Below are 13,340 nucleotides of genomic sequence, written 5' to 3' on the forward strand. Positions count from 1 at the left end.
GCAGGCTGAGCTCCCCATCAGTCCTGGCTCGGGCCAGAATTGGAAGAGCCTGGGGAGGGCTGGGATGGAGGGAGCCCCCTCCTCCTTTAAGGTCACACATCCAACCACAGCCAAACTCCAAGGTGAGGCCTCTGGGGCAGCTGAGAACCCCCAGACAAAGATGTTCACTGAGAGCAGTCAGGGCCAGTTCAGGAGCTGGGGGCAATAGGGCTGCCCATGGGCTCAAAGTGGGGTTGCTGTGGGGCCTCTTCTTCTCCCCCTGGCTCGCTGGTATCAGTGCTGCTGGTCTTGGCATCAGGGGCTTCTGCTTCACCCTGATAACACAGGCCAAAGCTGTGGGGAGACCCAAGAGGTAGTTTGAGCCTGTATGCCAGAGAGATCAATGGTGAGAAAAGGGGATATAGTAGGAAGAAAGGGCAGCGTGAGGTAGCAGGGAGGTGAAAGGGCCGGGGCCTAGAAGGGGGAGGGGAGGGACATACTTAGAGCTCAGGACAGAAGGGTAATCTCAGGGGAGTGGGAGAGGGGATGCTGAAAAGAACCAAGGTAGGGCCCCTCCTTCAACCCCACCACTTTTGCCCTTCCTCTTCCCCCAACATACAAACTCTGTATTCTGGACTCAGGGGGTGGGAGATGGTCTCCCTTATCACTGGAAAGCAGGAGCCATGAGCCATCCTCATCGTCACTGAGGCAGAGGAGAGAGGAGATGTGAGGGTCATTTATCAAGGTACTGAGGGACAACAGGAGTTCAGCTGTGTTCAGTCTTTTGTGCAGCCCCCAGGAGCAGGCAGGAGAGGACAGAGTGACAACGGGGCCCTGGAAGCTAGAGAGGAGATACTGGGGAGATGAAGACATCTTGAGATTTTTATTTTATAGCCTGATGGACAGCAGGCCCCTGACAAGATTGCGGCTACAGTCTTTGTGTGTGTGTGTGTGTGTGTGTGTGTGTTGTGGGTTTGTTTGTTTTTTTAATTGCTAGATTACTGATTTATTATAAAACAATATAACTCAGGAATACCCAGATGGAAGAGATGTATAGGGCAATGTATGGGGAAAGGGTGCAGAGCTTTCATGCTCTCTCCAGGCCCACCATTAGTCCCACATCTCCATGTGTTCACCAACCCAGAAGCTCTCCAAACCCAGTCCTTCTGGCTTTCTATGGAGGTCTCTGCAGCTAGTTTTACCCCTCTGAGAACAAACAGATATAGCCAGGGCAGGGAACTGAGAAATGAATGTGGCGAAACAGTGTTAGCAGTTTTCTTCTGCAGGATGCATGCATATGGGAGCAGTGTGATCCAGAGAGAAGGGTGGCAAACTCAGGTCAGCAGGATAGACAGCAGGATAGACAGCAGGCTCAGGGGGTGACCAAACCAGATCAGCAGACCCAAGGGGTAACCAACACAAAATGGCAGGCTCAGCAGGGCAGGCAGAAAAATAGGCTAGGCATAACCAGGTCAGGTTAACCAGTTCAAGAGTAAGTAGGCTAGGTGACAGGCTTAGGGAGTGACTAGGCTTGGGTAGTAGGCTCAACAGGTGACTAGGTTGGGGTGATAGGTTCAGTTTGACACAAAAGACTCAAAAGGTGACCAGGCTGGGTCAACAAGCTAAATGGGATGACCAGAGTAGGTCAGCAGCCTCAGGAGGTGACTAGGCCAGGTTAGAGCATGACCAGAATGGGTCATCAGGCTCAGAACAAAGGAGGGAGGGCTGGCTCAGTGGGAGTGGAGGCAGGGACTTACCTGCTCTCTGCTTCCTCTGGGGTCCCTAACATCTTGGCCTTGATCTTCTTCCGCTGCTTCCTGACAGCCACCTTCATGGCTTCCAGCAGAAGCCCAGGGACCCTGTGGTCAGCGAGCAGCTCCCTACAGAGGAGGGGGAGGGGCAGGGAAAAAGTGGTGGGGATGCCAACAGTAAATCTCATCCCAAGTACCTGTGCATGTTGTTCCCCTGTTTTGAAACACTCTGCCTTACTAACACCCCTCAAACCGAGGCTTAGGTGTCACCCCTCCTAGGAATACTTCCTTGACTGCTGCTGCAGCTGCTGTGACCCTTTGCATTGCCCCCTCCCTCATTTGGATGAAGTTCCAGGAGCGCAAGGGCTGTGCGATGCATATCCTCCCAGTGCCCAGCACAGGGCCTGGCCACTTGTCACTGTTTATACATCAACGAGCCAAAGAATGAGGTGGGTGACCTGAGGCCCAAAAACAGGTGTAACTGGAGTCCCCTCAGCTTCTCAGCCCCTGCCCCGCGTCCTCACCGCTGGAAGTAAGCCAACTCCTCCTTCAGCAGGAACACATTGGCTTTGAGCTCATTCCGCTCCTGAAGGATCTGCTCAAGCTCTTCCCGACTAAAGCCACACTGCCCTATGTTGGAGGGGCACTGTGGCTGCTGCGGGGCAGTCGCCTGTGGAAGGACAGGCTTGATCAGGGGGGTGCGCTCCCCTGACCCTGGGCCATTACAGGAATGCTACAGGGAGTGACTGGCAGGGAGACTTGGGAGGCAAGGGCGCTACAATAGATGACATACCAGTGCTCTAGCTGACAGTGGGACAGAGGCCGGCTGGGGGGGACACACTTGTGTGCCACCTTCTAACTTCCCGCTGAATTTGTTACACAGCACAGCAAACCTTTCCCAAGTACCCATCAAGTGCCATATGCTGTGAGTACTGAAATGGGTCGCTGACTTCAGCGGGCACTCACTGGGTCCTCAGGGGTCCCCGGGGCTTCTGCTCTGGCAGTCGCTTGCTCAGGATCCTGCCTCTGCTTACACCCAGGAACCTTGGCCTGGTCCCGCGTCCGCTCCTGAGCCAGCTCCACTGCCTCTTCGCGCCGCAACTCCCGCTCGCTTTCGCGGTCCCGCGTGGCGCGAAGTTGTATTTGCACCGCCGCCAGCTTTTGCCGCAACTCTGCATTCACCAGCAGGAGGCGCTGCAGCTGCTCTTGCAACTGGGGGCGGAGCAAACGATGGGGCTGGTGGGCGGAGTGCCGAGGGGCGGGGGGAGCCCCGCCCCTCCCCGCGCCGTCGCCCCTCCCCGTCCTCACCGCCTCTGTCTCCTGGCTACGCTGGAGCAGGTCACGGTTATGCGCTCTGAGTTCGTCCCGCTGTCGGTCGGTCACCTCCTTGAGCTGCTGCAGCAGAGCGCGCTCCTCTGAGGAAGGGGTGTTCTTAGTGGCGGCCTGAGGGAGGTAGGCCCTTAGCTGGCCCCGACCCGTCCCTCTAGCCGGGCCCGCACTCACCCTGTGGCCCAGAGCTCAACTCGCTGCGGAGGTGCTCATTCTCCTCTCGCAGCCGCCGCAGCTCCAGTTCGGCCTGCTGCGCGGATACCTGCAACTGGGGAGTCCCGGCTCTCAGGATTAGGCTCGCGCCGACCCCGCGGGCGGCGAAGGGTGGGGCTCCCGTCGACTCCGCGAGTGGTGAGGGGTGAGGGCAGTGACTCACCGAGTCCGGGGCGGGCCCCACGGCAGCCTTTTCCAGAAGCTCCAGCGCCCGCACCACGAGCGGCACGAGCCCGGCCGCAGCCTCCGGCCCGAAGCGGCGTGCCAGCTCCTTCAATTCAGTGCCCAAGGCTCCCGCTAGATGGTACACGAGCTCCGCGGCCGTCTCCGACCCCGCGGCCACTCGAGGCCCCCAGCCATGCGCCCCAAGCCCCACCCTCCTGGTCTCCATATACCCTGAAGGCCTAGGGCTGCGACAGTCACCCCCCCCACCCGACCCCCAACTGGGGCAGGAAAAAGCTAAACAATTTCTGCCCAGGAAGCAGTTTAGGGCCGTTGAGGGTGGGGTAGAAGCGACAGGGGAGGAGCGATTAAGGGAAACAGCGTCGGGAAGGAGACAGTGCTCTAGGCCCCTTCCTGTTCAAGTCCCCAAGGTCACAGGAAGCAGGACAGCCAACCTCCAGCCAGGAGTCCAAGAGCTGAGGCTCAGGGTTTTAAGTGGTCACTTTCGTCAAGCCCTCCCCACAGGGCCCAATCCGGGCTCCACCCCTGTGTCTGGAGTCATGAGGCCTCACTTGGTTGCCAAGTATTTCAGGCAAGAGGTGAGAAGTAGGGCTGTCATTGGCCTCAGCCAGATGGCCAACTGTCCAGCCTTGTGCCTGTTTCCCTGATCAGGAGTGACACATTTCCCTGACCAGGAGTGACACAAAGCTTAAGGGACTAGGCTGGGCACCACAGCTGCAGACAACAAGCCACAAGCTTCCCAAGTCAGAAAATAGCAGCTGCTCCAAGGGATGTTGAAAAGGGGTGATGATTTGCAAGTATTTTGGAGCAAAATTGGCAAATGTGGTCAAGGCAGTGGGATTATGAAAGCCCAACCTCACCTTAGTTCTCTGAACCTAAGGGAAATTTAGCCCCACAGCCCCTGAATAGGGAACCTCATGTCCCCTCAAAGCAGAATCTAGCATCTTGCCATTAACAAGTCTGGTCTCCCAATCCTATACCCAGAATGAGCTTGTGAAAAAAAAACTCAGAAACTCCAATTTATATAAAATGTATTATTACACTTTGTTCAGGATTACAAGCCACCAGGAGGTCAACAACAAAACAATAAGCACAAAATGGGGAAAAAGGGGTCAAGCTGCTGAATGTCACCAGCTTGTCTGTGGGGGTAAAAGACTCCGGCCTTTTGGGGGAATCTGAAGCAGGAGGAGGAAAACTAGGCATAGAGGTCCTCTCGGTCTGCAGAGTAGACTTCGCCCTCCTGCAGGAGGGCAAAGTTGAGGAAGTGGGAGGGCCTGTGCACCTCGTGGTAGAACTCTTTGGGGTTTGCCAGCTGCAGCTCATACTTCATGTTGGGATCATGCCGGACACCTGGGGTAGATGAAAACATCCAATGTTAACAAAGTCCACCTGTCTCTCCCAGCTGGAGCCCCTCGGCCACCTCTACACTAGAGGCAGGCCCCAAGTGCTAAGGGTGATGGCCCAACTGCACCCCCACTTCCCTGTGCTTCCCCACTTACCCATAAAGTTATAGTTCCACGAGGACTGGGCAGGGACCATAAAGAAGCCGAGAAAGCGGTCTGACAGCAACATCTGAACCCTCTCATAGTGCGAGGGTAGGTACCCCTTGGGGTTGTTGCCCTTGTCTGTGTTCTGGCGACCCCATTCATAGCCACTGGGGGTCAGCTTGTAGGCTGTCAGTGTACAGGAGCCTGGTGTGAAGCTGGAAGAGGGATGAGGACAAAGGGAGAACTCAGGCCACCATTCTGGACCCTGGCCTGCAATGCCAGCCCCACCACACTTCTCCCAAGGGGGCTCAAGCCCACCTGCAGGTGATGATGATGGTCTTCTCGCCGTCCCAAGATGGGTTGTCAGCCATGATCTTGGCATGGGTGGTGACATCCTGGGGCGATAGCTGGGGGGACTCATTGGGCTGAGTGTGGATCCAACCTAAGGGTTCCATCTCCTATAGGCAAAGAGCAGTGAAAAGCTATTTAGAGCCCTATCTGCAGACAGGAACCTGACTCAAGAGAGTAATAAGCCTGCCTTCCCTCCCTCACCATGGCAGCAGAACTCCACCCCCACCCCACCCCCGTTCTCTCAGATACCCACTGACCTTGAGGTACTCATGCTGCGGCAGCTGGCCAGGCAGGTGCACTGTCTGGTGGGTCCCCCACTGTGGAACCATCACGATGCAGCGGATCTCCTTCACCTGGGGGTTATCCGGTGGGCTCACGCCATACAGGTATCCTGCAATCTGGAGACAAGGGGGTCAAGAACCAAAATGATTCTTAGTACCAGCCTAAACTCTGGGCTGTCAGCCCTGTTTCCTTCCCTTCTCCAAGAACAAGGACAGTTTCTAAAAATGTGGTCAGAATCCTGCATCAGAATCACCTGGGGTGCTTGTTCAAAACATTAAACATGGACCTAATCTCAGAGTTACCATATCAGAATCTCTTGAGTGGGATCCAGGGGGAAAAAACTGCTCACACGCTCCTCAGTTCATTATTTAAGCATAGTCTCCATAAACAAATGAGCATGCAAGCACACAACTCATGAATTTACAAGGTGAACACATCTTTAAAACCACCACTAGGTGGTATTTTAAAATTTACATTGCCATCTACAAAGAGGACCTATGTTCCTATAAACTCACCCACAAATAATATTAACAATCTCTTCAAATTCACCAACCAGAGGTCACAAATGGTGTTTTATAAAACATGAACTTCCCCGATTATTAGTCAAGATGAGCATCTTTTCATATATTTGCCACCTGTAGTTCCTTTCTTGAACTACCTGCATATTCTTTGCCCATTCTTCTAGTTACCGTTTTTTTTAAATCCACGTCTGAGAATTCCATATTCTAGATCCTTCTCCATTATATCTTAAATTATACAAATATTTTCTTTCCATTTTTAGTTTGTCTTTAGTGGTATCCTTTGTTACACACAAGTTATTAATTTTGATTTGTGCTTTTGTGCTGTCTTCAGAAGGCTATCCCAACACTAAGGTAAATATTTTCTGTTAATACTCTATAGTTTCTTTAGTATTTTACATTCAGATCTTTACTCCACCTGGATTTTATTTTTGTAAGTGGTGTGAGCCCAGGGATCTAGCTTCCTTTTCAATATCATAAGGCATTCTTAATCCTACAGACTTGATACACCACATTTATTATGTACACATGAATCTAAGTATATGCTAGTCTCTTCCAATAGTTTCTAGGCCAGTAATACATCCTTCTTTTAATTGCCATAACTTTATAATGTTTTGATATCTGATGGGGGCTAAAACCCTCCTTGCTGTTTTGGCTATCCTTGTATATTTATTTATCCATGCATGTTGAAACCAGCACCTCAAGTTTCAGGAAACCTCAGGTGCATTTTAGACACACAAAATGCTGGGTACACACCATGGCCTGGTTGAACACACTTACTTGGGCCCGAAGGTCAGATATGCAGATGAACTTCTTAAGCACATTCTTGGGAAGGATATAGGTATAACCAGTCTCCTTGATGTCATCAGATGAAACATAGATGTGATTGGTCCTTAGGTGCAGGTTGGCAGCAGAGATGGCCCTAACGAACAGGTAGAGATGTCAGCATATCTCAATCCAAGCATCTTAAGTGGCACCAGCAGGCCTTTCCATCCCTACCCCTCTTGCCGGACAGTACCTGACCCTCCATTCAGTCTTAGATGAGAAAGTCTGGGTCTCATAGTTGCTGGTGGTAGAGGTAATGATCTCATCACCGTGCTTGTTGACAGTACGAGTCTGTGTTGCAGTCAGCTGTGACTGTTCCTTGGTCTGCTTCTCAATCTCAGCTATCTGCTGCCGCTGCTGTGAGGGTGCCGAGATCTCCATACCCAGGATGATGTCCCGAATTTCTGATTGTGTCAGTGATGCCACATTTACACTGTGGGGACAGTGTGGGTCATACCACAAGGATCCCTTCCCCTCAGTCACTTATGCCTCAATGACAATAGTGTAACTTGGTGGGACAGGGGAGCCCATACTCTTACCTCCAACAATCCTCAAGTGACACTTGTGAAGAAAGTGTGAAGATGTACTAATACTGATAAGATTCATCACATCCCGGGACTGCCCTGTGCATGTGCACCTTTCAGCTATGCTCATACCTGCTCAGCATCCACACCTCCCACTTTTCCTTGATAAAAAGTGCCCTGGCACAGGATAATTCTCAGAAACAGAAACCTTAAAACACGTTCTCAGAGCTAGTACTGTCAGTCACCCTAGAAATCTATGGACACTTGCTCGCCACAATGACAGGGGAAGAGAGGGAAGAAAGGTGTGCATGTGCTATTAGCGGTGGTACCTGGGGATCTGGAGTGTAAAACTTCCTGTAATGTATGGACAGTAAAGAAATGTCCTGCTAAAATGAAAGCAGTGCCTCTGCTGAGAAACTATGCCCAAGAGTCAGACTTAAGCCCCAAAACACAGACACTTCTTACACTTTCTGAAGACACTGCCTACCTTTCTTCTATAGGTATCTCCAAGACAATTTGAGAAACTTCTGAGCCTAAATGTTTCGAAATCCTCAAAACCATATACTGAGCCAGTTATGTCACCCTGTTTGGGTCTTCCATCCGTCTCCCCACCACCACTGCTCACTTGTTTTTCTTGCCATAGTCGGCCAAGATAAGATCCTTGAGCTGCACCTCCACCTTGATCCATTCCTCATCAGTCAGAGTGGGCCAGATGTGGTGTGGTTCTGTAATAGTAGTCTTGTCTGGCTTCAGGATTACCTTCGCCCGGTCATTATTCACATGCAGGGCACGCAGAATCAAGATGAGGCGGGAGAAAGCCTGGGAAGAGATGTGGCAGTGTGGGGGAGGTCAGCCACTTGTTCTTCTCCCATCCTCGACTATCCTTTCAGGGAACCTAGGAACTGATTTCAAACTCGTAAGGTGCAAACCCACACTCCCTCCCCATGAGTCAACTTGATATGTAGAACATAGAGTCCTTGTCTCATCCACAGGTTGAAGACGTAATAATGGCCCCATAAGGGGCCTGTGGGGAAAGCTAAGGCACAAGATTTCCTCAAGATCCCCAAACATACTCCTCTTGGAGTGACCCTCTTCATGAGGTGGCTTCATACCGTGTAAGATGAGATAGTCTTGAGCCAGTCATCATAGAGGTTAAAGAGAACCATCTGGGGCTCAGTGGCTTTAAGGATGAGGTCCCCAAACTTTTCCACCTTAAGACAAGCCTGGAAGGGGAGTTGAAGCTCTGATCCTTTGATCACGATATTGGGGAAGTCCAGCAAATGCACCTGAGACAAGATAAAATCCAAGATCAGAAACAAGCCTGCTGGACTCGGCCCTCCTTTCTTTTACCTCATCCACTTCTCACCTCCAGTGGATCCAGCATGCCCTTCCTGGTGACAATGATCTGCTTGGGCTGCTCCTCCACAGGCAGAGATCGGATCAGGGCAGCCACCTCCTCAGCTGTCTTCCACTTTGCCAACTGAAAAGCAAGGAAAGGAAATGGAAATTGAGTCTCCACCCTCCCAAGTAAACTCACACAGAAGAGCCTAGTCTTGAAATAAACTATGTTTCTATTGTGCACTGCTATTCAATGTTAGATACTTCAAAAGTAAAGTAAAAGTGTCACATGGCCTTGCGCAACCTAGCTCATACAAGCTGGTATTTGATTATACTACACTATGTCAGGGACAAAAGAAATTAAGGCTAAAGGTCACACAGAGCTACACAAAGAAACAGGTCTTAAGGGATAAGTAAGACCATGATAAAAAGAGGAGAGTTCCATTTTAGAAAGATATATGAGCAAAGCCACAGAGGTGGAGAGGAACACCAGGGTTTTGGGATACTAGGTTCCTGGACTGATTGCAAGAGGAAACATGCTATAAAGGAAGACAAGCTGTGGCTGGACAGGTTACAGCCTAGCCAGAAATTGAGTGTCCAGGAAGCCAAAGAAGAGTTAATTCATCAAGAAGGGGCTACCAAAGGCTTTCAGGTAGAGAAGAAAGTCATGTTTTAGGAATACCAGTTCCCTTTAGAAAGGTGATTTTTGGTAGCCCTGTTCAAAATAGGTTAGAGATGGGAGATTCAGGAAACAGAGAGACCAGCTGGTAGATAATGAAGGAACTCACACACTCGGACCTTCTATAGAATACTTTCCAATTGTCATTCGGGGAAGAAAGTTCAAATGAGATGCCTTCTTTCAAAGAGAGAAAACAGGAGATTCTCTCTCTCCTTCTCACACACCCACACTCACATACCAAAGAATAAGAGGCAGCAAGGTTCTACAGCATCTCTATCCCTTAACCTGCTCACCTGACCCAAACGCTTCTGTCCAGCCCACACAGATGTGTGGATTATCTTGAGAAACAGCTGCCCTGTGCGTGGGTTGAAGATGAAGATGGCCCCATTGATGGGCTTGGTTGTCAAGTTCCCTTCAAAGGTCTAAAGAACAATTACATCAGTTAGCATGGCCTAGACACAACCATCCTGCCTTCATTCCAACAGGCACACATTCGCCCTATCACCGCCCCCCCCCCACAGGCATCTATAGATTCCCTCCCCCTACATTGCCTCTAATGCTTCTCACCTTGTGAATAGTCACTCTGTAGACATTAGTGTCATCCACAAACCAGATAATCTGATTGGAGAAGAGCTCACCATAGTTCTGAGAGGACAGATAGGGCTCAGTGGGCTCAGATGAATAGAGCTGCAGCCCCTTGCGGATCCGTTCACGTAACACATACAAGGCAGGGTTTGCCTTCATGATCTTGGCCATGGCCTGCTGTATGAGAGGCTTGCTGCCTGGGAACCAGTTTCCATAGGCACTGTGAAGGTGAGGGGCAAGAAAAGTCAGACCAGGCTGGTAGCCCCAGGAACAAAGCAAATTGCAACTCTACAGAGGAAGAAAAGATGGTCAGCCAGACTGACGACGAGTGTCTGCTCAAGTACAGAGGTAGAGTCAGTGACCCAGAGAAGGAACAAGCCAAACCTCACCTACCTGAGCAAAGTAAAAAACATGAGTATGTTAAAGTATAGGACTGATGGAAAATACATTCTTCTGAGCCCCAACTTACCTGTGCAGGTTATAGGCCAAGTCAATGGCAATGAGCACGCCCGTGGGTGAAGGGTAGATACTCATGTTATCTGTGGTATAGTCCAAGAACTTGGCCCGGGCATAACGCTCAATGTCATGGGAATCATAGTCCCCCCAGCGCAACTGGATGTCAATCCAATACTTCTGAGTGGTGGTGCTGTCCATCACATCCCTGCAGGTAGAGAGGAGTCAGGAGTATAGGCTTTCAGGAAGCCACTGGCACAACCAGTGTTCCCAGAACCACAAGAACTCTCAATCACTACATCAAAATCTTAAAACCAACCCCTCTGCCTGCTGCAGATCAGCAAGACCCCATGCCCCCTCCCCAAGAATCAATAGACCTGGCTGAGGGTGTTGATAGGACCCAGCGGTAGCACTGGATCCAAGTTAGAAAGAAAGGCAGGCAGGGACAATTCCTAAAAAGTACTGCCAGAATAGTAAAACTAAGGTTCCTGGATGCCTAGGGCCGGGTCATAAGGCACTTACTTGGAGTCTGCCAGCAATGAGGGCCGGGAAACATTCCATTTATAGGAGGCAAAGAGCAGGATATCTGCACAGGAAGAGTTCATCTTATAGGACTTTCGGGGGTGGATTGTCTCCTTTTGTACTGTCTCAATTTCCAGTGCATCTAGTTCCTGATCAAACACCTAGAGGCAAAGGGGGAAAGGTTATGGCTGGTGATGGAAGCCCACTTAACATGTGGCACTGGTACCACAATGGAAGTCTATCCTCAGAGCTTCCAGGGTGGACTTCCCATACCCAAAAGAGTGAGCTGATCTGCCTTTTCATGGCATCCTCTCCCCTCAATTCTAGCCCACCTGACACAAATCCATAACAATGCTTTCATGGATCTTCTGCCACAGGTGAGCTCGGAAGATCTGGATGAGAGAGATTTTCAGTGTGGGGATCTTGCCGTGCATGAAGATACCAGTCAGGTCCAGCTGCACCTGAAAGCCCACGTATACCTGACAGGAAAAAGAGAGTGTCACTGGAGATCAAGAAACTTCAGTTCTCAGGTCATAATTAAGGAAGTAGAAACACTTGTTTTTAGCTTCCCATCTCCTATGTCTACCAATCACACTCACATTGGCTCGGTTGATAGTTGGAGACCACCAGAGGGTGAATCTACGATTGGGAATCTGGTTTAATCCTGATCGCTGAGCATTAGTTAGCTTTTTCCACTTCATAGACTCCTCAAAACCACTGGCTTTCTCCCTGGGAAGCAGAAGAGATCAGGTAAAGTGATGACCTGCCATCTCCCAGAGTGCTGTTGACCTCCTGGACACACCACAGAGCAAAGGCACACGAGGGATGAGCTCAAGAGAGTTGTGGTCACTGTAAGGAGAGAAAAGAATCCTCACCAGAACAGTCCCTCCCAGGTAGGAAAGTAAGTGCCCTTGAAGAGTGTGTGTTCCAGAATGCCTTCCACACCACCCAGGGCCTGGATCATGTCTGTGCGGTAGTTGTTCAGGTTCCAGAGCTTCCCGTCATGTCGCTGGTGAGTCCACCAGAAAGGGTTCTGCTTCAACACCTACATGGCAAGGAAAGTATGGTCAAGCTTCTTCTAGGTGCCTCCTGCCCCAGATTACCATCATGGCCTTGGAGTCTAATTCAGGGGAAAGTCTCTCCATTATCCCTTCCACATACCTGGTACTGCTTAAAGTCAGTTCGAACACGCCAGCCCTTATCATAAGCCAATGTGTGCCGGTCCTTCTGGAAAAGTGTGTTAATTCTAGGAATACCACGATCCCATGAATCTTCTAGATCTTCTAAGGTCAGTCGTCTACCAATGAAAAAAGATCAAAGTCAAACATGAGCTCATATGAAGAGTTCGGCATGCCTCCCTGGCCAAGGATAAACACTCCGATGTAAGACCCACTTCTTTCTCTTCATAAAAATACGGCATGCTCTGTCCCCAACCTCATGAAGGGCTCAAAGGTCACCCCCCACCCCCCACAGGACAGCTATGCCCTCCTGGATGCCCACCTGTTCTGAGCAATGGCCTCTTGTCTCTTGAGTGCATACTCAGCCCAGACCCGCTGAGAATCAATGAACTCACTCTCCCACGGCTGTATGTAGCGGTACAAGTTGGGAATCAGCTGGTCTTCTTCATGGCTCATTCCTGAACGAAAGTGTGTGATACCTACGTCTGTCTGTTTGGACCACCTGTTTTGGGGAACAAACAAGATTAGAGAAAAAACAATGAAGCCTAAAAATAAAGACCCCTCACTCAGGGTCTAGCAAGATTTTCAGCCAAGTCCTACCTGAGGTCAGACTGGGGGATAAGTACATGGCCCATTGAGAGCATGCCGAGTCCACCCAACTCCTTAGGGGTGTAGAACACAACGGGGGGGAACCGACTTGGCATCTTCGAGTTCAGGCCAATCTTAATACGTGTCTGGATCTTGTTCTCACACTTCACCAGCAAGTCTAGGAGCTCCTGGGTGTTCACCACAGCCTCCCGAAAGTATGTCATAAGGCCAATAAGTGCCGTGTTCCACTTATTCACAATCTGAAGATATGGGAAAGACATAAGTTATAGATGAGCCATGGGGGTGGGGGGAAATGGACTACTAATCCAGTTAGTTATATTCTCCCTGGTTCTGAACAAAGATTTGAACTCAAAGTCATTGGGAAAGTATGTATAAATCAAAACCACTATGAGACACTACTTAGCACCCATTAGAATGGCTATAAGACAGTGCCAAGTGTTAGCAAAAATGTGGAAAAAAATGGAAATCTCATATACTGCAGGTGGGAATGTGATATGGTGCAGTCACTTTGAAAAGCAGTCTGGCAGTTCCTAT

At 50.3% G+C, this 13,340-nt stretch overlaps 2 protein-coding genes across 3 annotated transcripts in view; both read right to left on the bottom strand.

Moving 5' to 3' along the window:
• Positions 1–6: 6 nt before the first annotated feature.
• On the bottom strand, positions 7–3,911 carry RILP (Rab interacting lysosomal protein). 2 transcript variants are annotated; one of them, XM_019650456.1, is made up of 8 exons: positions 3,436–3,909; positions 3,234–3,327; positions 3,039–3,145; positions 2,697–2,942; positions 2,255–2,400; positions 1,737–1,859; positions 599–682; positions 7–333 (listed from the first exon to the last, which is right to left on the bottom strand). In XM_019650456.1, exons 1-8 carry the CDS (start codon positions 3,661–3,663, stop codon positions 189–191), a joined length of 1,173 nt encoding a protein of 390 aa, XP_019506001.1. In that variant the 5' UTR covers positions 3,664–3,909; the 3' UTR covers positions 7–188. The 2 variants fall into 2 exon arrangements, with proteins under 2 accessions (XP_019506001.1, XP_019506002.1); XM_019650457.1 differs by lacking the exon at positions 599–682 and having other exon boundaries at positions 3,436–3,911.
• A 558-nt stretch (positions 3,912–4,469) lies between these two features.
• PRPF8 (pre-mRNA processing factor 8) overlaps positions 4,470–13,340 on the bottom strand; it is a 32,363-nt gene continuing 23,492 nt past the window's right edge. Inside the window, exons 25-43 of the mRNA XM_019650453.1 lie at positions 12,798–13,045; positions 12,520–12,699; positions 12,181–12,316; positions 11,895–12,064; positions 11,619–11,748; positions 11,352–11,498; positions 11,020–11,180; positions 10,514–10,705; positions 10,027–10,264; positions 9,753–9,881; positions 8,809–8,922; positions 8,555–8,728; positions 8,068–8,261; positions 7,112–7,351; positions 6,874–7,015; positions 5,551–5,691; positions 5,261–5,400; positions 4,955–5,157; positions 4,470–4,805 (exon numbers count right to left, since the gene is read on the bottom strand). Of these exons, the coding sequence (XP_019505998.1) occupies positions 4,651–4,805; positions 4,955–5,157; positions 5,261–5,400; positions 5,551–5,691; positions 6,874–7,015; positions 7,112–7,351; positions 8,068–8,261; positions 8,555–8,728; positions 8,809–8,922; positions 9,753–9,881; positions 10,027–10,264; positions 10,514–10,705; positions 11,020–11,180; positions 11,352–11,498; positions 11,619–11,748; positions 11,895–12,064; positions 12,181–12,316; positions 12,520–12,699; positions 12,798–13,045 (3,234 nt within the window). The 3' untranslated portion in view covers positions 4,470–4,650. The remainder of the gene's footprint in view (positions 4,806–4,954; positions 5,158–5,260; positions 5,401–5,550; positions 5,692–6,873; positions 7,016–7,111; positions 7,352–8,067; positions 8,262–8,554; positions 8,729–8,808; positions 8,923–9,752; positions 9,882–10,026; positions 10,265–10,513; positions 10,706–11,019; positions 11,181–11,351; positions 11,499–11,618; positions 11,749–11,894; positions 12,065–12,180; positions 12,317–12,519; positions 12,700–12,797; positions 13,046–13,340) is intronic.

This window comes from Hipposideros armiger, unplaced genomic scaffold (assembly GCF_001890085.2).
Source record: "Hipposideros armiger isolate ML-2016 unplaced genomic scaffold, ASM189008v1 scaffold_141, whole genome shotgun sequence".
NCBI classification, from domain to species: Eukaryota; Metazoa; Chordata; class Mammalia; order Chiroptera; family Hipposideridae; genus Hipposideros; species Hipposideros armiger.